The sequence below is a fragment of the Tribolium madens genome, unplaced genomic scaffold, assembly GCF_015345945.1.
Source record: "Tribolium madens isolate multiple individuals breed KSU strain unplaced genomic scaffold, Tmad_KSU_1.1 Scaffold_96;HRSCAF=242;Tcas5.2_LG5, whole genome shotgun sequence".
Lineage (NCBI taxonomy): Eukaryota > Metazoa > Arthropoda > Insecta > Coleoptera > Tenebrionidae > Tribolium > Tribolium madens.
In genome coordinates, this window is record NW_025401068.1 from 79122 (window position 1) to 101971 (window position 22850).

At 32.2% G+C, this 22850-nt stretch overlaps 1 protein-coding gene across 7 annotated transcripts in view; it reads left to right on the forward strand.

Moving 5' to 3' along the window:
- LOC123012932 (muscleblind-like protein 1) overlaps positions 1-22850 on the forward strand; it is a 47935-nt gene that overhangs the window by 2910 nt on the left and 22175 nt on the right. For 2 of the 7 annotated variants that reach the window (XM_044411174.1, XM_044411170.1), the window contains exons 2-5: positions 4689-4871; positions 6211-6426; positions 18246-18353; positions 22635-22676. In XM_044411174.1, coding sequence (XP_044267109.1) covers positions 4689-4871; positions 6211-6426; positions 18246-18353; positions 22635-22676 — 549 coding nt within the window. The remainder of the gene's footprint in view (positions 1-4688; positions 4872-6210; positions 6427-18245; positions 18354-22634; positions 22677-22850) is intronic. The other 5 variants (XM_044411168.1, XM_044411169.1, XM_044411172.1 and 2 more) reach the window with 5 other exon arrangements.

Sequence of the window (22850 nt, forward strand, 5' to 3'; positions counted from 1 at the left end):
GCACAAGGGTGAAGAAGCAGAAGAAGGTTACTTCGAGCATTTAATATAAATACGAGTAAATAATTTTAAAGATGTCATTTGTTCTATAGATTACAGTAATTAAAAAATAAACGTAATATTTTGATTAATGTTTTTTTTGTCAGGTAATTGCGTTAAGAAAACAAGGCTTTCGTTCACAAATGACACTACTCTAAATGTCATTTTTTTATATTTTAAAAAGGTACTTTATTTATTAATTTTCCTTATTATTTATTTTTATAAGTCACAGCATCTTTATTTATTAAAAAAAATCTTGACACAAAAAAACAAATATTTGTGCATACACGTATTCGGAATATGTAACCAAGTTATTAAAAAAAAAAAACAAAAAAACAGTTGGCTATCGTTATTTTGACACATGTCATTTTTAGGCTAGTTTGACAGCGGCATTTAATGCCGTTTGATGTGCGACTGACGAAAGTATACAGGGTATTTACGGTCTTGAGGTTGAAATTTAAATGAGATGATATTCACAGTAAAAGAAAACTAATACGCTGTATAAAACAAAAATTCACGTTGTTAAAGGAAATTATTCATTTTACACTATTTGTTTGAGAACTGCTGCTTCGGCTGCAACAATGGCCATTAGTAACATTACCTTGTGTTTCACCGTAAATCATAATCACGACAACCAATTTATTATTTTAGTATTTGTCATACATATTCAAAAATTTGGAAAAAAAATTAAGAAAAACGAATCAAACCTATTGGAAACCATGGAAACCATTCGCTGAAAGAGATTAAACAGAAGATCTGCGAATTTTGATAAAAACTAAAGCAAAAGCAAATGATGACAGTGTCAAAACTATGAAGTGACTTTTCTCTTTCATGTACCAATATTTTGGAGTTAAATAACATTCTTGATAATAACAATTGTGTGAGTTTTTTCCTCGGTTACAGTATTTCTGTACTCTTCTATTACTAGGTCAAATTTCAACTCCAAGACTGTAAACACCCTGTATACTTTATGGGGCATATTATTTGAAATTACCTAGTTATAAGGGTGCGACAGGCAACCTGGGATACCAGATATAACTCTATTCGTTTCGCCCTAGGGCATAATAAGCGGACGTTATGATAACGCCCGCTATTATTAAGGATAATAAGTAAAAACTACAACAATCTGAAAAACTAATTAATGCTAAATTAATATGTACATTTTCACTTTTTTTATTTTACAAGAAAAAGCCCCGCTTCTGTAGTCTTTTCGAACGCATTGCTGCATATTTCTTGTGCAACTTCAGGGCATCCATTTCATTTTCTTCCACAACATTGACATCTTACTATGGACTGCGTTTGAGCTAAAAATTTTATTGTCAACATAGGTAGGCAACACATTAAACTCAATGGTGGCAATTAATGGGTCTAATGAGAGAAAAATGGGTTTTTTTGGTTTGCTAATCTCTATGTGTAGTGTTGGGAATTTATTTAATGATGTTAAAAACAACAAATATTCAAACTAAATACATTTTTACCTACAAATTCAAAGTCAGGACCATATCGATTTTTTTTTCGCGATACGATCAAGAGGAGGATTCAATAATAATCCTACCACCGCCTAATTTGAAGGAGCTTACAAAAAGCTTTTGTTGCACGCAGTTTATTATAATATCATTATCAAACGGTATTCTTGTTTATGTAATGAATTAATGATAATACTACATTACAATCAAAGTAATTCATGATTGTACTTGATGTAAACAAATTGAACTATTGTAGATACTCTATTATAACTAATTTTCCCATTGTATTTCATACAAGTTCCAACGCTTCTGCCACTATTGCGAATTGGTGATTGCATAACCATGTTGACAACAACTTTAATACGCGTAAGTAACTATTGGCCAAGTGCAGTCCATTAGTAGGATGTCAATGTTCCACAATAGTAAATCTTTGTGGACCGCCACTTTTCGTGCCTTCAATTTTTATCAGTACAATTGCTCCTCTATGATCTACGTTATCTACCGTTAACTTTACAGGCTCGTCTCTTCTTCCTCCAAAAACGCCTATCATTAGAACAACCTATATCAAAAGTAATTACATGTATACAGTATGTTATTGAAATGCGTTAAGAAACTTTAAACGGTGATAGAACTCATCAAAACAAATTACTTCTCTATTTGCCATTTTTTCGAAAATTCAAATTTATACTTACATTTATTTTCACCGTATTCCGTGTCATCGAGTCGTTTATGGATGGCACGGTACGCAAAAAAAGTAAATATGGCAAAAACTCAGGCAGATAGGTCTTGCAGAAACTTACTGACACAATTTAGTCACGTCCTTCACCAGCATGCGGCCGTGTTTACAATTTATTGGCAAGTGAATTTCCCGTAATTATCGTAAAAAATGGTGCAGTACACTAATCCGGAGTTAACAGATATACTGATCTATGGGGAAGCTTTATCGAATGTTGCTGGAGAGATTTCGCGGTCGCCAAGTTCAAATTTAGAAAATCGGTGGATAGGGCGTAATGGACCAGTTTTATGGCCAGCTCGTTCACCGGACTTAAATCCTTGTGACTTTTTTCTATGGGACCATTTAAAACAGATTGTTGGTGAGAACTAAAGCTTCTATGGCTCGAAGGGCACAAGCATACATCGATAACGTCATTTCGAACATTTAATTTGAAGGTTAGTGCTCTTGATCAAGTGTGGTGCGTAACTTGGAATATCACTCTCACTTACTACGAATAAAAAATTGGTTTTTGCTTGGCTATCTAAGTTTTTATCTTCTTTCGCTTTTAATGTACTCAGGGAGGACATTGGCGGGTACTAGAATTTACGTTCAAACTAATTAAAATTCTATCTGGGTTTAGAAACATTTTTCGAAAAATTGGTAAATAGCAAAGTAAGTTGTTTTGATGAGTTCTATCACCGTTTAAGTTTTCTTATCGCATTTCAATAACATACTGTATAAAGAAACACCGTACTCGGTATTAAACAATACATACGTACCAAGTTATGCAAATCTCCCATTAGAACTGTTTCATTGACAGTTTTGACGGAATTTTTGTTGCTGCAGTCGTCAAATTTGTGGAGTTCCACAAATTCACATCAAAGTGTATGTATGCAATTAGTTGGTTAGCAATACTCGCAATGTCAATGCATTTCTTATGTTCATAGGCGAAAAAATGTTTCGGTATGTGTTTGTTTTTAGATTTAACAAAAAAATGTACTTTTTTTGGCAAATAATTTATTGAAGAAAGTTCCCCCACACTCTTCACTCCTTATTCGAAGGTGGTACTGCTATAGAGAAGTATCTGCTACTAAATAACATAAAGTACCTACTTTGAACTGTAGTTTTTGTTCTCGGAAGTAAAGCATTTGCTTTAAAAAGGTAGCATCTACTTTACCCATAAAGTATTTACTACACTAGTGTAGTATTAGTATCTCCTTTATTTTTATTCATACTACCCATTGACTATGTAATGCTAGCCATTGTACGACAGATTGCATAGTATGTCAATACTCGTTGAACGACCCGTTGAAACGATTTCAAAAACACGTGTTTTATAATAATAGTAATAATAATAATTATAGCAAAGAGCCGGCGGCGGCAGCATCAAGTTGGTTGGTGTTTATTAAAACATAATAAAAGAATAGTACATAGATCAAAATCAGAAATTTTAGAGCAAATATACCACGAACAAGTTTATGTTTGGGACATCAAATTTGATGACTATTCCAACAAACATAAAAGAAATGCAGCATATGATGTTTTAACACAAAACTTAAAAAAAAAAATTCAACCAACAACCAACATCTGGGTTTTTGCCAAATTTACTTTTTGTGGGGATTCAGCTACTTTAGTTAAAGATTAATTTCTAATAGTGCCTTTAATGTGGCAAATACGACAAAAAGGTATTAAGAAAATCAACATTTACGGCCCTATACCAAATTTGAAAACCATCGGCCAACTAAGATTTTTCATTACCAAAAAGTTTTTTGGCTATTTTTAGATGTTCTGTTTTATCTTCTTTTTTAATTCATTCTTGCCATTTATGTTGTTTAAAACAGCTAGAAGTGGTTGGTTCTCTTTAATTTGAACCTTTTCCATGTGCAGCAAACTTTTTTTTTTTAATTGCAAAAGTTTAAATTTGTATACGTTAGTGACTCCTACTATTTCTGCTTCCAATTGTGAGTTCGTATAAAAGCTATGTTGTAAATTGATTTAATTTTCTTAACCATTTTTATTGTTCTTCACTCTGAAAGCCATAATATTTAAACTTGAAAAAGCAGTGCTTTTTGAAATCCACTAAGGGTGGTTTGCACCAACACTAGTTAAATTTAATCTCTGACTAAGAACAATTGTAACTATGATAATAACAATGGTTACTATTTATTTAATCTGAGATTAAATTTAACTGGTGTTGGTGCAACCCACCCTAAGATATTATGGTTATTTTAAAATGACCCTATGCCCTATAAAATTATTTCAATAGTTTTCAATAAACATGTTTATGCGTGCGTTTGCAATAGTTTTTCTATTGCAAAACGCATCTGATATCTTTTATGTATTATTGTTTCTTTCAAAGATGGTTTATGAGCCCATTCCCAGAATTATTGCATATTTTGTCTATTGTGCTTAGCTTCTGCTGCTTTCCTGGAAAAGTGAATACGTGTAGACTTTGTGAATTTTTATTTTAGGCCGCAAACCCCTACCTGACTGGAATGCCACAGGTTGGCAGTACATATAGTCCATATTTTGCTCCGGGTCCTATAATGCCTACGATTATGGGGCCGGATCCTACCGGAGTCGGGTCGCCTTTGGGTGTAGTTCCACAAACAGTTGTAGCACAACAAAAAATGCCTCGTTCCGATAGACTTGAGGTATTGTATTTTTTATGTTTTTCCTTCTTACTTGCAGAATATTATATCATTTTTCAATTATAAACTTGTTCCTACAGAGATATATTTAGAATTGTATATCTGTAGGACGTTTATATGGTTATATTTTATTGCGTTCTTATTTTAAATGATGACTAATTTAAGCGTGAATGATGAAGTTTTTAAATCAATTTTTTTAAGTTTTAGCTTCTGTTTCTTATGTTGCATGTGTTTTAGAACTCAATTTTTGTATGTATGTTTGTTATTTTTTATCGATTTGTTTTATTATTTTTTTACGAGCAGAAATTTGGGTCTTTTTTGATCAGTCAGAATTATTACATTTTACACAACTAATTCGTCAAACACTAATGCTGTCTTTGAAATATAAATAGTTGTAGAGCAATTCTTCCCTATGTTATATTTACCTTCATATACTTTTTTAGAAACACTAGTACTTGCTGTACATACAAGTTGATTATTCATGCTGTTAGATTTTTGTATTGTTATTATACTTGTGAGCACTTGTAACTTTCTATCGATTCTGTTTTGCACCGTGCTCTATTATTAAATTTTCCTTTGTAGTTGTAGAACTTTTTCGTGTTTTCCACCAACAACTCTGATATTTGATTTTTCGATAGAAAGTTATTTTTTAGATGATCATTTAGTTTTTACCTCTTAACTAAAACTTTTTACTGCAAAAAAAACGTTGACACCGATTAACTACATACATCAACCTCCCAACGAAAACTACCGTAACTCAAAAATTACAGTTTTGAGAAAAATTGCATTGAATCTTTGGTTATTAATAAAAAATCAAGGAACTGTTTAATATTATCGAAAATTGCTAAGGGTCTATATTTTGGTAATAATATTGTTTATTCAAAAAACATTTTACTCATTGTTTTTGTATTTTGGGCCCTACATAAGCCATCGTACTCAAAAACCAATTTTTATGAGTTACTATAATTTTCGTTGGGAGAGTCGACATGATGATTAATTTCTACACATGGTGGGTACAAACGATGGTGATATTGTCGTACCATTTTAATATTTACAAAATTGCGTTTTAGTTTGGCAGTGTTTTGACGACTGAGATTCCATTTTGCATTTAAATTTGTTCACATGGACTAAATGATCAGCTGTTTGTTATGAGCTCTCATATCACAACCTGTAGGTGATTAGGATCTAGAAGCTGCATCCAACCGGCCGTCCGTTATTCGGTGGTTGACGTCGAAGGTTGGCAATTACCATCGATGTCACCAACGGGCGGTAAGCGGACAGCCGGGGCAGTGATAAGATGCAGCGGTGGCTTGTGCTGATAACAGCCGGGTGTCTGCTGTAGGTGTGCCGCGAATACCAGCGCGGGGCGTGCAAGCGAGCAGAGTCAGAATGTCGCTTTGCGCATCCCGCTGACTCTGTAACTGCCAACGAGGACGGCACTGTCACTGTCTGCATGGATGCAGTCAAGGGCCGCTGCAACCGCGACCCCTGCCGCTATTTCCACCCCCCTCTGCACCTCCAAGCCCAAATCAAGGCCGCACAGTCGCGGGCTAGCGCGGTATGCTACGCATTTTTAGGGCGCACGCTCGCTATATTCTATTTTCTATCTTTTTATTTTGTGTTCATCGGAGCTAGACCAATGGTGTAGCTCTTTGGTTGCACACAGAGCTGACCAGATGGTGTCTGACCGATTTTTCTTGCAAGCTAATAGCTCGTAGTCGTGTGTTACCGTTACTAACAAAAAGCGAAATCTTCCATACACTTGTTCAGTTTTAGGAAGATTGGAATTTTTGTGGAGTTTTTTTTGTTTTTTTTTTGTTGTAGAACTGTTTTCTTGTGCAAAGTATGTAAGGCTGTACACTATCCGTTTTGTCAATTTTTCATTTTGTAGTAAGTAAAGTAAAAAAAGAGCTAAAACATTTTGCGAAACGGATTAAATTTGGCCTTTGTAGCATTGAAATCTTCTTTTCATAAATTCAAAAAACGTTGTTGAAACAGAAATTGCAATTCCTGATGCAATGACTTAACTTGTTTTTTTTTTTTTATTGAAATGTCTTTTTTGTACGGTTTAGTGTAGTGATGTTTATTGATGAATTTTACAAAAAAAATTACTACGATAAATACTTTGTCTTGTGCAGATTAAGCTTTCTGCTTTCAGACTATCTACGCATGGTTACATTGCTCTTTGCTCCTCGCCAACAAGTCCTTGTATTCCTGCAGTCCTTTGCGCGTAATAAAGAACAAATGCACATTTTGCATAGTTATATTTTTTTGTTTCAATGATCACAACACTAATGGAAACAATGAAGTTTTTGTCGTTTATTGAACAAAAACAATCACATTTATACAGACTGTCTCACAGAGTGTGTTGTAAATGTACTCGTATTTAAACCTGTAGCTGATCCGCAAATGAAGTGTCCAATATTAATTCAATGAACGTGGAGTTTTTTTTTTGTTGACACTATGAATCGTAAGGTCGACAATATTTGTACTTTTTCATGGTTCATGTTTGTCCGTTTTTTAGTCTGTTACCTACTATTAAATGTTTTTATCCACAATCACTCTATAAAGAGACCTTATTCCACACTTTAAATGCGTATAAAGTACCACTTTATTCCACTGTTATAAAAATAAAGCAATAACTATCACAAATCATTTAATATTATTATTGACATTCACATTGACATTTATAGATAATTTATGTTCGTTGTCATTCAAACGGTATCTTCGTTTCTTCATTTCTGGAACATGTAACATTTGGCACCGAAGAACTAGAAGACTCCTCTTGAATCTTCTTTGCTATATCGAGTTTATTTGATATGGAGTCTTCAATGTAACTTTCCGCTATTTGTGAAGATCGCCACCCACCGTGTCGCTTAATTGTTCTAATGTCAGCACCCTTGTTCGCCAACAAAGTTGTTGACGTACGTCTCATGCAGTGACCCGTGTAGTTTACCGCGTCAGGAAGCTTCAGAGCAAGTTTCGAAGGTACTTTTGCTAATGTGTTAATCCCCACAGCTTGCATGGAACACTTTTGATTTACATATCGTAAAAAGAATCTGCGGTGTGGCACCTCCTTTGGACGTAACATCATGTACTTTTTACAGAGGCTTACAGCATTAACAGAAAATTCCTCTTCCGTGAAATATTTGTCTTGGTGTCAGGTATTGTGACCAATAAATATGAGCCAGTGTCTTTTAAATTATCAATCTCCAAGTTTGTCAATTCACAACTTCTACATGCACCAGCGACTCCCAGTATTAAAGCAACCTAAAATAATTCAAAATTTGTATGTAATATGGCCAAAAAAAAAACAAAGTTTACCTTAGTCATCAAATATTGGTCATCGGGAGCACTTGTCAGAAATTCTTCAACCTGTTCTCTTTCCAATACTTTTGATTTCTTTACTTTGTATCCTTTAGAAACACTTTTTAAGAAAGCCTTCAATTTGCAGTACTTTGACACGTCTATATTTTTGTGCACCCGTACAGTAGCTTTTAGCTTTGAATATTTGCTCCACATTGATGAAGGCTCGTACTTTTTTTTATATGTAAAAAATATGAAAGGCATGACTTCTTCATTGATCACCCTTACTTGTCGTTTTTCTCTCCAGTTGTTAAATTCAGCATATTCTTTTTCGTAATGTGCTTTAGACTTATCTGGCAATAAATGCAACGTTGCTTCTTCAGCTTCTTCGCAGATTTCTGCAGGAATACACTCAAATTCTTCCATTTTCGCAAGATTTTTTACGTTGTTTTAGTAAAACGAGAAAAAACAATGAACAATAACAACACTACCCTACCCTAACCAGCGCACCGCGTAACAGCTTACTACGTTTAACCGAAAGCACATTTGGCGTGACGTTTAAATGTCAGTTTAATTTTTAATTAAGTTTGGAATAATTTGGGCCTGTGATTGTGGATAAAACCTTATATTGCAGTCGTGTGTTCGTCGCGTTTTATCCACTTAAGAAAAATAACCGCTCGAACTGACGTTCTCGCGGTTAAACATTCTTGCGTGGTTAAAACGCTATCTAACACACTCTTACAATAACTATTATTCACTTATCAGTCGTCGAATTTTATTTCAAGATAAAGACAGTAGTTGAACGCTAATTATTTAAATAAATGGATAGGACGTAGTGGAGTTGTGCCGTGGCCGCCTAGCTCGCAACCCGAATTGACAATTTTTTTTTAATTTAAATTAAAATGAGTTCAATCAAATGCTACTAGGAGTAAACATTTAAAAAACAGAAGTACCTCTAACTCACAAACGAATTTACAAAAAAACTTTTTTATTTACAGTTAGATAAGGTTTTTCCCTCCTTTCCAAAAATGTTTCTAAAGTTGCGGGTGCTTTTTAAAAGTTTAAACTAAGGGTGGTTAGTGACTAGGGGATGAAACATAAAACGTATTTTATTTTGATTTTGAACTCTCCCATAGCAGCCCAAATTGACATGTTTTTTACTTAACTTAAATTGAGTTGACTCAAAGGCTACTAGGACTAAAAATTTCAAGAATTAAACCACCCCTAACTGAAAAACAAATCGACAAACAAATTTTTCTTTGACATTTACATACGCTGATTTTTTCTCTTTCCGAAAACGTTTTAAAAGGTAGGGGGTGCCATTTAACATTTTAAAGTAGGGATGGCTAGCGATTAGGGGATGAAATTTAAAATGTAACTAATGTTGGTTTTAACTGATGTTGATTTTCAACTTCCCCCTCGCGATTCTAATCGTCCTGTTTTTACTTGAAAATACATTTGCTCAATGTCAAAAGTTATTGAAACTGGCTCTTTTTGAAATGAAAGCCCTGTATATTAATTTTGTTCGTCTCAGTGAGACAAATCAAATGCACTACAAAAAATTACAGAAAGTCCACAAACTTTGAACTAATTTTTTTTTCTAATTTATACGAATTTAAAATAGTTTAACTGTAAAAGAATCATTACTCAATAACTATTAGTCCGATTTCATTCAAATAAAGACCATTTTAACGACTTTAAAATGATAAGCAATTTGAAATTGAATATTGTCGAACTTTTCTTCGAACAGTGTTCGAAGTAATTCGAAATAATCTAAGAAAAACCCTACGACTATTTTTTATCATTACCATCGTATAGAGCATCTCTTTATTAGTTAGAATCCAAATTTTGAAAAGAATACACCGAGTAGTTTTTAAGGTACGATTTTTTGAAGTTAAGGTTTCCTAATCAAGCATTACGCCATATACAGGGTGAATATAAAGTATGGAACCAAGCGCTTTTATTTTTAATCATTTGCCTCCAATCATAATTAATATAAATTAAAATAATATAAAAAATGTGGTTGTATTTTCAGAACGAAATTTTGTTTTGTTTTTGAGTTATGCGATTTTTTTTTGTCAAAATTTCAATTTATGTGAAAAAATTTCTTTGAAAAAATTAAATATATAGCATATAATTGTAATCCTTAGAGTATGGCTTTTATGAGAAAAATGTTTTTATAGTGGGTTGCCATTTAAAAAAATATTTTTTTTTTTGTAGAACTCAAAAAACAAAAGGAAATTTTGAAAAATTTTATTCTTGTTAAAACATCACATTTTTATAGTACTTTATCACTCATCAAATAGTTTTTTCAAAAAATAAATAGTTTAAGCAAAAAACGTTTGGTTCCATACTTTTTATTCACCTGGTATGTATGTTAATCTTACTTAAAATTGCATTTTTATAAAAGTATTTGTTTGGAGACTCTTTTTTGCTTAAAAATGGTCAATTGCACCTTCTTTGTTCTAATTAGATTAAACAAAAACTGTTTGTTTACTTAAAACAAAGAGTACCTGCGTACTAATTAAAGCAAATAATAAGTTTCTTTGTTCTAAAAATGACCACTGATCACCACTGAGTAAAGAGGATCTAGAAGTTTGAGGCAGTAGCCTTACATGTAAGAGCAAATCTTTTTCAAATCAAATCACTTTCCATTCAGATTCCGACTTGTTCACTTTGTTCTACCTTTCTGAACTTCTTTTTTGACAGATTTGCTGCTGATTTATGACGAAATGTTTTAAAATGATTTTGCCACTGTTAAGAATAAGATCTCAACAATCTTTGGTCTTATTACTGTGGATTTCGAATTTACGGAAGAAGACGGAGCAATTTGGAAAAGACAAAGGTTTGCCAATACAAGTTCTAATAAACGAATTTGATTTCTGAATAAATTTTGGACTGAATTAACAATACTCTTAAATTTTGTTTATTGTGATTCAGAATATTAGAGAAAAAAGGTATTTTTGTGCGATTAGACTCTAGTCGACTGTTTACTACTACATCTATTTTCAAGACAGTAAGTTGTATTTACTCGTTGCTATCCCAAATTCATCGGTAAGTATTTTGTTTATTGTTGCTAACGATAAACTCGTCGGTAAGCATTTAAGGTCGTCGCTAAAGTTTTTTTGCCGTTTTGTAACACTTTTTAGATATTTTATTAAAAAAAAGTAACAAAAATCAATCGCGCATAAAATGTCATAACTATGACGAACGTTAAAGACTTACCGATCTCAGACAATAATTGGAGTTCTCGCTTCACTCCTCCAAATGTCCTTACCGTTCTGATGCTTAATATACTATTGGTGTTGTTAGACTGATTATTAAAAATAAATACAATTCAAACCCAAATGCCCGAATGTCACGCTACCTAAAACAATTGACGGCCTGAAGAAGATTCAATAAATAAATCGAAACGGTTGCCGAAAAATTGTATTTATTTTTAATAATTAGTCCAACAACATCAAATACCTTTTTTTCTCTATTACTATTAAGTATGAAGAGGTACAAATGGTTGTTTTTAATCGGGTACCGACTGATTTACTCGTAGTTCAAAATCGAGAAAACTGTATGTGTTATCAATAAATCTATTATTTCAGCTAACTTTAATTTAATAATTTTTAGTTTGTTTTGTTGTGAACATTTCAAATTAATGTTTTTATTTCTTAAACATAAACTATGACCACCCCATTCGCGACGTCCCTGATCGCATCTTTCAACATTGGTAATTGTCAAAGTTTATACATATTGTCACTTGATTCCATATTTTTGAGGTATTTTTTTCCTTTTCATTGGTCACATACAAAAAAGCTGTAACCTGCAAATGTAAAAAAAATGTAAACATTTAAAAAAGAAAAAATGTTTTATCGTTAACAGTATTGCTTGAAAGAAGAATTTCTCGAGAGTTTTTGGTCTATTTATACATATAACATAACAGCCTGTATAAAGAAAAATATTTTGAAAAAAGCATGTCCCAAAATTACCGTAATTACTGCCTGTATGAAGAGTGTTGACTGTATACAATAAATAACTATTAAATGTCTATTTACTATTAAGTCTAAAAAAAGTATTTTCTAGGATACTGAATTAACTAGCGTTTACATAGTTACAAACGAGTCCAGTAGATAAAATTTACCGGCCTAGTCCAGTAGTACTGTACTAGAACCGTAGCCTATCTACCGGCCGGTAGCCTGTCTACCGGACTTATTTGTAACTATGTAAATGTTAGTTAAATTTTTGTTTTCATGAATTTTTACTTAATTTGAAAGTGATCGTTGCAGTATCCTTAATAGTTATTTATGTACCAAATCAGTAAAGTGATTTTTTATCGAACGAGTCTGAGATTATGAGCCGAGTGAGCGAAGCGAGCGAGGCGAGTAACAGACGAGTTAGATAAAGACACTTTACTGACGTGGTGCATACAATATTTTATCGCCAACCACAAAATTTTATTATGAAAAAAAATTGAGATATTATTGTTTACTAATGTCAACGTCATTTTTTTGCTAAAAGGGTTGCTTTCACCATGGAATAATACGACCACATCGAAGAAGGGGAATACTCATTCGATAAATCGGAAAAATATGCCAGTAAAACGTTTTCGCTATAATTTTTAATTCCGTGTTTTTGGCACCTCTCAATGAATATGTCATACCGGTGATTGTATTTTTCAACTGATTTTTCTGGTAGAATTTCAAAAGACGTCTCTAAAGACTTATTCTGAATTTCAGGCGGCGTGCACTGAAGGCCTTCTTCCATAATTTTCTATAAATAATTCGCGACAAAACTCTTACAGTTGGAACCGTGTCAGTGACAAACGATTTCTGTTTAATGTCAAACAGTCATGGCTATGTTGAAAAATATTAGTACCAGGTAAAGTACAGTAAGATAAAGTGTTTGTTTACTTCCGAAAATCGCTATGGTAATGCTTCGCTCTATTGACGGTTGGCGATAAAAATATTTTACAATATACGACTGGTAGCAAATTTAAGGCTTTGCCAAACATACAGGTCTTGCCATACCACTCGATCTGTAAAGTACTGGCGTGGCTATAAAAATGTTGCTATCGGTGTAATACCGTAAATAGCTATGAAATTGATATTAATCTATTACAATAGCTAATTTCGGATATGACATTTGGCAAAAAAGTATTCACGTTTTCTGTTGTTGCACTTCTCAAACTTCTCTTTGATTGAAGTAAGATAACGAGCCTTACATACGCCACCTATACATATTCATGTGCATTCGGTATTTTGTCTTACATTTTTATTTCTGTAAGGTTAATCATCTTACTTACGTAATTCATAAATGAGTTTTATCATACAAGATTCTTCTATAGTTTTTTAACATCACTGGAAGACCATTGTAAAGTAATTTAAACAATAATTGATATTAGGAAAGATAACTTATAATCTGATAATAATAAATTTAAATAAACTGCGGTAGATGGATACCTTTGGTTATGAGCAATACATGCCTACAGATAGAATCCCTGTAAATCTAAAATTTTCATAATATGTATTATTTCCTTTTAATACTCTTACGCCGAAACTTCAACTTGAGTCACAAAAATGCGCGGATCGCAGTTGCATAGCAGCAACCAATGACACTACTAAACGGCGCAAATTTAGCAGTGTCATTGGTTGCTGCTATGCAACTGCGACCCGCGCATTTTTGCAACCAAACTTAAATTTGGACCTAAGAAATAGTTCCAATTCATTTGCAAATATGAGTCATTGCATCAAGAATGTAAATCTGTATTGTCAGTTATTGCAACTAATTTATTTTAATTATGTTTTGTCAATTTTCAGGTGGCGTTATGCAGATTATTTCTTTTTATATTGAACAATTCTTGAGCTGTAATTGAAGTTATTTAGACGTTTTTTGTTACATTTACAAGACTTTTGTTATCCGCTTTGCTTTGGATGTCGTCAAGATTTAAAAAAATATTTGTGCTGTGGTACATATATTAATTAGATAGATGGTGCATGCGGTTATCGCATGAAATGTTTTCTCTACATTTGGTTCTTAATTTTAGAGTAATACATTTTGTTGGGATTTACTTAGTTTAACTAAAGTGTTTGCGTTTCTCATGAAATTATGTTAGATATGCGCATAGTTCAACTTGCCATTTTTTGGGGGTGTGAAAATATAACTACTCGTATTAGAATGACGTAAATTTACTTTTGCCATAACGGCAGTCAATGTGGATATCAACGTTGAAGAATGCGAAGATTGTTCTTCGTGTATGTTATGATTTATTAAAAGATGGTTTGTGGTTCTGTGGATTTTATTTGACACATATTAACATGGCGAATTCAAATACTAGACACAAGACAGATTTTGAAAATCACGAAAGATAAATTTAAAATTTTTGTTAATACTCCTAGGAAAACGTTACAAACGGCATGTAACAACTAATAATTTCTAATACTCTAGATACAGAAATTGTTGTTACTGACCTGTACATTGACTGCATTACTTTTTTATGTCCATAATATACGGCCGGTTTAATACTCGTAGAAAAACATTTCAAACGGCATGTAACAACTAATAATTTCTAATACTCTAGATACAAAAATTGTTGTTACTGATCTGTACATTAACTGCATTTCTTTTTTTACGTCTATAATATAGGGCCGGTTTACAGAACATTTAATTGCAGCCATATTTTAAGATTAATTTGACGTTTAAATGAGAATTTAATTCGAATTAAATTAATTAATTTGGAATTAAAATGTTATTCGCCTTCTGTTAATCGGCTCTTAGTTTAAAAAAATATCTATTGTCATTTAAATATTGACCACCTTTTATACTGAACTGTGATTTTTTTTAATGTAATTTATATACAAGATGGAAACTTTAACTGCAACAAAAGCATAACTTGACTAGAGGCGATTTCGGTAGCAAATCTCGAAACAAGTTAATTATTGTTTTTCCTTGACCACTATTTGGCGCGTATGGTTTTTGTTTATCTGCTCCCTGAAATGCACATGTAATGGTATATCGTTTAAAATGTCGTTTTGCAAGGAATACTATGTACTATTTATTTTCTGATTATATTCAAAGCCTTCATGATAAAAAAATAAAACCAGTTTTAGAAGATAAATCCTATTGAATGCAACAAATATATCGTTCCTTTCCTGACAAACTGCAAAATGGTAGTAGGTACAAATGAAAAAAGAAAAAAAAAATTAGAGAGGTGGCTGTGCATTTCAGGGAGCAGATAAACAAAAACAAGCATGGTGAGTAAGGAAAAACTATAATTGATCTGTTTCAGAGTTTTTTTTACAAAAATCTATATCCAAGTTATGAATTTTCTTTCAGTCAAAATTTCCACCCGGTACATATATTATGATAAAGCACATTATTATATTATTTCAGCTTTTTCGGTTGCATGCTTCATCCCTCAAAGATAGCTTCTTCAGAGAATCTCAATGCATCTGCACTTTTTCAGCTGACACTGTTTTGTTTCAATTAAGATGCTTTCAATTATTGATTAAATGTCTGTGATTCTTAATGATGGGTACCTACCTACACTTAACTCTCAAAATATATTATTCACGATTTTCGTTTAACGAAAAATAAGTTTGTAGAAAAGACGTGTGTAAATTTGCACTGCATTTGTGCCCGTTTCTTATAATTTGATCGTTATTTTTTTAAAATATTCAATTCTACCATACAGGATGATTCTTAAATGGACCGACAAAATTTTATCATCGGTAATATTAAATGAGAACATACTGGAAAAAATATTAAAAAAATTCTTTGTTTAACCGTTCTCCAAATAAAATTTATTCAAGTTATTTTAGAAGTAAAGCGTACACCACTGATATGTTCGTAAATAGTATTAGCACAGGTAGTGGAAACCATGGTATTAATTTGATGAAAATGTACTTGATCTTTGCAACAATTCATAAACGCCGTAAGTTGCACGGATCAAGGGGGTTCTGCCCCTAAAGATATAAACGTAAAAAGGGTACAAATTATCTCCATTTATCCTTGAGAAGCTCTGATAAAATTTTGTCGGTCTATTTAAGAATTACCCTGTATACAGAATATCCTAGCGAGTTGGTTTTTACCTTTAAATTATGACATTTTAGAAAATTTATATTGGCTATTGATAAATAATAATCTAGTGCATCACCTGAAATTATTTCAACTATAAAGCGTGTCTTAAAAATAAATTATAATATAAACTTGTATTCGTATTTTCGAACTTTTGTTGGTTTTTTTGCTTAGTTTTTGAAATAGGTTGGTTTTCTTGACGAAAACATACTCTTTTTTTAAATTTATTACACAAAAAGAAAAGACAGCTAGATTAGTAATTCCACCACGGATCACTTGTTTGGGATTTGTCCAGAAACTGTAAAAGCCGGCATAAATAATGAAGTTCGAATTATTTTAATGTAAAAAGAAAGAATAATAGATTCAGTGTAACATAAATGTGATTATTGAGTGGTATTTCTTCCCTCTCTTGTGCAAATGTGCGCTTTTTGGCTATTGAAATAATGATTACTTTTTTATTGATGTTTATAGCTAATAGTCTATTAAGATGCGAGTCTTATAACATTTGTCTTAAAACATTTTGTCGCACGCACGGGTTTAGGACACGGTGAGCGCAGCGAGAAGTGTCATAAAGCAGCAAGTGCGACAAAATGCTTTATAAACGAGATATCATACAGTATTTTTTCTACTTTGCACTTTTTTAAACAAGAAAATTAAAATTTCGGAATGTAGGGAATTTTGCGGCAGTTGACAATATTGCGCGGTGGCTAGGTGGCTATGAAATCAATTAATTTGAAACGTCATTATTTTATTCGTAAAAATGAATTTCGAAGGTGTCGAAGATATTTTACAATGTACGCCTCTAGAAACAGGGACTTTGGCGGCAAATACGATGAACAATTTACTCCCTGTGAGATCACACCAATATTGTTTAGTCAGTTGACGGCAAAACCTACCTAACCCCGAAAGTCTTAAAAATAACAGTGAGTACCTTTTATTTTACTTTGTCGTATGGCCTAAAGGTATGCGTAAGCACCACTATTATTATAATGTTCATTCTGAATACTTTTTGCGATGATTAATTAAACCAAACAGAGCAAAAATTTCGTATTTGAATAATTTGATTTGCGTTAGGCCGATTGAGAGTGACAGTTCGATAGAAAAACGGTTAGGTCGCCAACATTATAAGACTAAATTTCCCTCTTTTTAGTATAATTTTTATAGCACTGTTTTTGTTTAGTACGAAACCCAAAATAGTTTCGTACTGGGCCTTAGTACGAATGCGAAGTAGAAAAATATATTTTTAGTTATTAATTGTAAGCACTTAAAAGTCAATGTTTTTGGAAAGATGATTTAATAAATTCTTAGATGCAGGAACAAAAAATTGGGTGTTCCATTTAAATTTTTTAAGTTAGTTAACTTTTCACTAACTTCTTAATTTTTTTACCTGTACAAGTGCATTTAACATGTTAAACAGTTATTTATTATACATAGTTTTAAAATGTGTACCTTTTTCTTAGCAGTTGTAAAAACAATTTTAGCTGTCTTAGTTTTTATTTAGTAATTTTTTAAAGAGTATGTTTTCGTCAAAGAAAACAACGTATTTCAAAAACTAAGCAAAATCGACCAACAGAAGTTTAGCTTAAAAATATTGTAATAGAAAACTACCTCCAGAAATGCCAAGAAACATGATATTTCATTTATAAAAAACATAAGTTTGTATTGTAACTTTCAAGACAGCTGTGTAGTTGAAGATAATTTCAGGCGATGCACTAATTTAGTATTTATAATTTTTTTTTAATATTATTAAGTAAAGGTCAATAATGGACTTTACCAACTCGCTGGGATAGACATAAGTACTATACTTCTTAAATGTTTTAATTTACTACTGTCAGAGCTGCACAATTTCCACACTATAATGACTACGTACGATATTTATAAACTCACAATATATGTAGTATTTAAACAAACGCCCCGAGTTAGCGTACATGAATTAATTTAGTGCTGGTTTGTTTTATTTACCCCGTTGGGCGGATGTGCTTGGTCTTGTTGCTGCTCTACTAATAGCCCGCTGCCGTCTCGCCCTTGCTGGCGCCCCCCCAGGCTACTGCCGCCCTCGAAATCGGCAAGAAGAGGCCCCGTGAGCCTAGCACCGCCGACACAGATCTATTACTGGTACCATTTGCGCCTTGCTTTGCATGTCACTACTTTTCTTGTATTGTGTACACGCCATGCCACAACTCTTAATCGAATCAATGCCGACCGATTACTACATTAATTACATTAAGTTTACAATGAGGACGAGATACAATTTACGAAAACCGACTAGATAAATTTTAGTTTTGTTATTCCAAGAAACCGGTTCCTCGCAAAATTTATGTATTAAAAATATAAATATAATTGTTATCTCTGTTTTTGTTGTGAACTTTTGGCTTCTCCTAAGGCTTTCGCTTTTCATGACTTAATTGGCGGCTTAGTTAGCATAAAAAGTGTACACCATGCAATTTATGTAACATAACTGTTAAATATACACAGGACATTCTAACACCTACACTTTAACCCATGTGATGACGGGTAGCGGTTTGCATCTTAGATAAAGATTAAAAATATTGATTTATGGAGTAATAATAATTTTTAGGGCTTTATGACTGGTGTTCTTGAATAAAGTTTTTGTTTCTTTTTTAATTTAGAAAATCATTCATTTTATTGGGCAACATACTATGTAACATTAGCTTTAATTAATAAAGTTGACTGTTGTCTTTAATGAATTGACTTACGCTTTTACTACATAAGTGATGGGTAGCTTAATTAATCCTAGGAAAATTTTCGGGGAATTGGGAATTGAATAATAAGTATAACAATTATTTTAAATATGAATCAAAACTTCATTTTAATGGTTTGAGTTTATTTTTATGAGTTAGGAAGTGAGTGAATTATATGTCTTTTTATAAACTTGAGCGGAAATAGTCTACATCGAAATTTAAGAATCCGTTTTATAATAAGGACCATTACCTAAATGTTGTTTCGAATGTTCAATAAGATTTACATTCAAAGATGAAAATCTATTCTAAAATATTTAACAATCAGCGACTAACAACGGCTCGTCAGCAAAATCGGATACATATTTGAAATTTATTGTACATTTGTTTAACAACGTCAGGAGCAAGTCGTTTATTCGTTTTCTCATCAATATTTCAAAATTTTTTATTTGAAACGTGATATAATTTTTCTTTTATTTATTATTTTCTGTTAGAATTACTAACATCACTAAATAAAAAATGGTGTTTCGTTATCCAAATTATGCTTGTTTAGTATATTATCGGTTTTTTTAACTAAACAATTGTCAGTGTCAAAATTTGGTATAAAAGTAGTTCATTTCGCTTTAAAAGGGAAAAATGACAAATTAGATCTACATTACGTACCCGAATTTGGGGTGAGCAATACACCATAAATTTCTTTAATTAATGCTATCCAACGAAAATTCTTTTTGATTTTGACACTGACAATTGTTTATTGAATGGAACAGACCTTACGTAGTAGTATCGAGAGATCAAGATAATTTGTAATCGAGTCATCTTTAGATCCGAAAACGTATGTTTGTGAAATGTCAAATAAAATGACAAGTCGGAAGACAGAATGGCATAAACAAAAAGATGATGTTTTTAATAACAAAATTTACGATTTACCTTCAAAAAAGAACAGTCTTATTATTATACTTACGTCGGCGACTAATTTTAGTTCATTTTGCTGTTTTGCCTTTCAGCTTATCATTTTATTTGACGTTTCACGTGCAGCTAGTTCAAAAACAGACATACGTTTTCGGATCTAAAGTTGACTCGATTACATTATTCCTGGAATATTCTCCGGAAATTTTTGGGGATTTACCCATCACTATACATAGTACCATATACGGATAGTCCGGCAAAAAACATTAAAAGATTTTGGAGAGTGATTTTTTAGATCAATATAAGAAAAAGGTTGCAATAGAGCAATGTCGGTAATTGTTTCTTAAAGAAGCTAAAGTCCTCTGAAAATAGCGAACATAAGTTTTTTTTCTATATCTCGGTTGAGATGAAATTCCAAAAATTTGCATCCGAGGAATATTTTTGACGTTGGATCTACAACAGCTATAGTGAAAATGAGGTGAAAATCATAGTTGTAAGAAAGCGGACAAAGTCATCATGGAAACCGTTTTTTACTTGGAATTTTGTGTAAATTACAAATCGCACTTCTAAGAAACTGAGCTGAATTAGAAAATAGTCAAATCGCGGTTAGTATTGGACCATGATTTCTAACGAACGTACAAATACGATCTATCTTTTAAGACGACTGTTGGGAGTTGAGTTTTGAGTTGAACACTGTGACTCACCGTAACCAGAAGTTCAAAGACTGTTTACTTTAACCCTCAGTTGGTATCTAGCGTTCGACTTTGTAGTACCCTTTTCAAAAATGTCTGATCCAGGAAAATTATACCAGCAATTATAAAGTGAAGGACGAAATTTCTTGTTGTTGGACACATTTTTTTAATAGACATCCCAGTAGACAGTATTTTCGTATATTCTATGAACATTTAAAATCTTTTGAAACTCCTGGCTACAACATTCGGTTCGACATTCAACCCTCTTTTAGTCGACTTCAAAGATATTTAAATTTGTACGATCATTAAGAATCGTAGTTCAATACTAACCGAGATTTGCCTACTTTCTAATTTAGCTCAGTTTCTTAGAAGTATAGTCTGCAATTTACACAAAATTCCAAGTGAAAAACGTTTTCCATGATGGCATTTGTTCGCTTTGGTACAAATATGTTTTTTTATTGCTCCACCTCATTGTATTAAAAGCAATAAATCAAAAATTGTGTACGTTAAAGGGGCGGAGGCACTGTGGTCAACCTATTTAAGACGTAAAACTTTGCAGTGGAAAACGGTTTTTGAATTGTTTCTAGTGTTATTTTCGTGCGAGGCGTTGTTTTTGAAAACATCATGATTTTTCTTAAACCTTATATCGATCTTAATTTTGTAAAGCAACCTATGCAGTAAGTTTTTTTTATATAAAGTCGAGTGATTGCTGTAACTCCTTTAGGAAGCATTTTCGGACATAAGTCCTTAAGACTCGTTTTTTTTTCACATTGACTTAAGGAATTACCCTCCAACATTTTTTCTCGACATCCTGTGTGTAACGTACTAATTTTCTGTTCGTAGTTCATCAGTGGTAACGTGTTAATTTGTATATTGGTTATACAGGGTTATTCACGAGAGGGTTATTTTCGATTTTTTTTTGACGCAACCAGCAATACCAATATCACTAACTGCTAAATTAAATATGTTATTTTCTTTAAATTAGAAATCAAAGTAAGTTGGATAGATTTGCCAGAAATGTCAGATAACCTGTATTTAATCAAAATTTAACAAATAAATAACCAAATAACCACTCCTCGCCCATCTACTCCATCAAAATGTCATCATGTTAATTGAAGTTTATGTTCTCGACCATAGGTATAAAATGGTTGTTCTATTTACAATTCTGCAATCTTTTATGCATGACCTCGTAAGAAAGCCCAACATCTTGCGGTTAATAAATTATCAAGTTAAGTTAATATAAAAAGTGTTTAAAGTATCTACCATCGGCTTCTAAACAAACATGCGCATCGTTTGAGAGATGATTTTTTTTGCTTTAATGGCAAAAAGACAAGACTAATAATAGCTATCGTGGATTTAGTTATAATTATTTTCAAAATTTGAAATCAATTGTTGCAATATGTATAATGGATTGCGGCACAAAAAAATAAGAAATAACCCTCTCATGAGTAACCCTATATACAAAAACACAAAAAGCTAATTACGTGATACTTTATGGTTACACAAGATAAAAAGAAAATTTATTGAAGAAGAAATTATTTTATAATTATATTAAAGCGCGAACTGCTACCTGAGTTAAGTTGTTAGCATGTTGTGAGCTATTTTATTTTGCTTATACAATCTTTTTATTTTTCTAACATAATTGAAATTTTCTTAGAAACCTGTGCTTTTTTTTTCTTTGTGCTTAGATGATTTTTGTACGTGCATGACCGAAACAATTTACTTAATCTTTAATATTATTTGAAATATACAATTAAGTATAAATTGGCTTTTCTTAATTGCGTTAGCTTAACATTTAAATTTTTACAGTTTTCTACTGCGGACGTATTAAACTCGCAACATTCTAGCAACTTTAATTACAGCAAATACTGTTAATATATTATTTTTTTTTGGTTCTGTGATTAATATTTCTTAGTTGAGTGTTTTGTCTTTAAGTTACATTTAGACGGAACGACTCCTTCTAGACTAACTTTGTTAAGGTGGGAAATTTTATCCATGTGTATCATAAGTGTTCCTGAAAATATACCTTATGGTTAAAATTATCCACTTTTATTTGTGTCGTTACTATAACTAACGAGCTGTTACATTTTTTATTTCAGATGGATATGAAATCTGTTGGGTCATTTTATTATGATAGTTTTGTAAGTACTAACATTTTTTAAAGCATTTTAATTTTTTGAGTTGCACTCTGTCAATTTGCCATTAACAAGGCTTCGCATAATGTTAAAATTAAATTTTGCAATGCCCACATAGGTTCTTGCTTTTACTTCTCCCTTGTGACGACAGCTTTATAAATAAAACTTATTTGAAATCAA